Source organism: Loxodonta africana, chromosome 8 (genome assembly GCF_030014295.1).
Source record: "Loxodonta africana isolate mLoxAfr1 chromosome 8, mLoxAfr1.hap2, whole genome shotgun sequence".
NCBI lineage: Eukaryota > Metazoa > Chordata > Mammalia > Proboscidea > Elephantidae > Loxodonta > Loxodonta africana.
In genome coordinates, this window is record NC_087349.1 from 6,490,337 (window position 1) to 6,492,895 (window position 2,559).

At 53.0% G+C, this 2,559-nt stretch overlaps 1 protein-coding gene across 1 annotated transcript; it reads left to right on the top strand.

The window, feature by feature from the left end:
* Positions 1-1,012: 1,012 nt before the first annotated feature.
* On the top strand, positions 1,013-2,039 carry LOC100668136 (olfactory receptor 6V1-like). Its single transcript, XM_003422821.3, has one exon. The coding sequence runs from the start codon at positions 1,013-1,015 to the stop codon at positions 1,958-1,960; it is 948 nt and encodes a 315-aa protein (XP_003422869.3). The 3' UTR covers positions 1,961-2,039.
* Positions 2,040-2,559: the final 520 nt, after the last annotated feature.

Below are 2,559 nucleotides of genomic sequence, written 5' to 3' on the forward strand. Positions count from 1 at the left end.
GGGAGAGGGGGAGATTTCTGAAGGAAAAAATAGAGCAATCAAAGAGGAATGAACACAGAGCAGGAGAACGCAGAGAGGGCCTCGCAGTTGGGGTGGTTTCAGTCACAGGTGAAATGTCGCAGAGAAGACGAAGAGGAGGAGGAGGAGGACTGAGCCAAGAGGATGAAGAAAATAATGGTCTAGGTACCCCACACAGTTCCTGGCCAAGTACTCGGTAAGAAGTGGCTGTTATTATTCTAATTAAAACACTATTACACTTGGCCGTTAGGATGAGTTTGACCACTTGATTCCCGGTCCCAGCAGTATGTCTTGCACAGAGATGGAGCTTAATAAACGCAAGTTGAATGAAATAAATGGTACCTGGGTGGCTCGGTTGCACCCAGAGGTGCCTTGGAAGAAAGGCCTGGTGATGTACTTCCAAAAACTTGGCCATTAAAAAACCTTATAGAACCAAACGGTCAACAGTTACTTGAAAACAAAGATGAGAATGTAAGAGGGCAGGGAAACTAGATGAATGGAAACAGAACGACGAGAAAGGAAATAATGAGAACGTTCATACATTGTGAAGAATGTGACCAATCTCACTGAACAATGTGTGTAGAAATTGTTGAATGGAAACCTAAACTGCTGTGTAAACATTCATCAAAAACACAATAAAATATTATTTAAAAAAGAAAGAAAGAAAACCCTATGGAGCACAGTTCTACTCTGACACACATGGGGTCTCCAGGAGTTGGAGTTGAGTCTATGGCAAAAGAGAGAGGGTTTAGTGGCCGTGATAGGGTGGAGATGGCCAGCCCCTACACCTGTTCATCATGGTCAGTCTCGTCTTCCCTCATGGACACTCTGTTCTTTGGAATGTGTCTTCTGGATGCTGGGATTAGCTGTGTGCACAGACCTGTTCGCTCGGGAGCCAGGCCAGCCACCAGGAGCACGTACAAGAGAAAGGTGGGTACCCTGTCCCACTAAGTTCCCATCTCACAGGTCGCACAGACAGCTGGCGTTGAGTACAATGAGCAACCACAGCGTCGTCAGGGAATTTGTGCTGCTGGGCTTTTCTCATCTCCATGAGTTCCAAGTCATCCTGTTTGCTTTCATCCTGCTGATCTATGTACTGACGGTGCTCGGGAACCTGGGCATCCTCACCCTCACCTGCCTGGACTCCCGCCTCCACTCACTCATGTACTTCTTCCTCTGCAACTTCTCCCTCTTGGAGGTGCTGGTCACCTCCACGGTGGTACCCAGGATGCTGGTTGACCTGCTGTCCACACGAAAGACCCTGTCGCTGGCTGAGTGTCTGACCCAGTCCTTCTTCTACTTCTCCCTGGGCTCCACCAACTTTTTAATCCTCACGGTAATGGCCTTTGACCGCTACGTGGCCATCTGCTGCCCCCTGCACTACCCCACCATCATGAGTGGCCCGGTCTGCGTGAAGCTAGTGGTGGCCTGCTGGGTGGTGGGCTTCCTCTCCATCATCTCCCCAACCCTGCAGAAGACCAGACTCTGGTTCTGCGGCCCGAACGTCATCGATCACTACTTCTGCGACTCTGCCCCACTGCTTTGGCTGTCCTGCTCAGACACACACCACATTGAGCACATGGACTTCTTCCTGTCACTGTTCTTTGTGCTGGTCACCGTGCTGCTTATTCTGGCCTCCTACGACCTCATTGTGGCCACGGTGCTACGCATCCCCTCTACCTCGGGGCGCCAGAAGGCCTTCTCCACCTGTGCCTCCCACCTCACCGTGGTGGTGCTGCGCTACGGTAGTGCCATCTTCATCTATGTGCGGCCGGGCAAGGGCCATGCCACGCACCTTAACAAGGTGGTGGCCATGATGACAGTGGTAGTCACCCCCTTCCTCAACCCCTTCATCTTCACCTTCCGGAATGAGAAGGTCAAGGAGGTCATTGGGGATATGGCCAAAAGGGTCCTCCTTGGAAGCCCAGCAGACCGGGGGTGAGAGGACCAGGGGCACATGGCATGTCACAGCAGTGAGGAGCCTCCACCAGGTGGGAGCCAGGTGGGCAACCCAACGCATTCCTCTCCTTTCCTGCTCCCCACCGCCACAAAAGTCTCTGCCCCTGTACTACCGCCCTTCCTGTCCCTCGGTGACTCAGGGATGAGCTCATGAACACCATCTGAATATGTACCAGCATCTGAGCCTGACATAGTTAGGGGTGGTTAGCTTCAAAGGAGCTGTGGGGTGAAACAATCCCAGGATCTGGATTAAATGGGATAATCCAAACTCTCGGTGCAGAGGCGTGGTCCCGGGCAAGAGCGCAGAACCGTGGCTGGTGTTACGGAAAGGTGCGATTGAAGCCTCTCTCCTTGTGTCGCTTTTCTCTCCGGCATGCTTCTTTCTCAGCACCCAACTGCAGGCCCATGACGGGTCCTGAAGACCAAAGGCTCTCCAGGAGGGGCAGGGAGGCCTCAGCTCAAGTGCAGCCTGGGCCTTGTGTGGGCTTCCCTCTCTGGGATGTCCCCGGAAGCAGCACCCCCATACCCAGGGCACCCCCTCTCCCTCCCAGCCCCCAAAACTCCTGCTTCTAAACAGAAATG

Coding starts and splice junctions, on each gene's coding strand:
- LOC100668136 (XM_003422821.3), top strand. CDS start 1,013: ATGAGCAACCACAGCGTCGTCAGGGAATTTGTGCTGCTGGGCTTTTCT.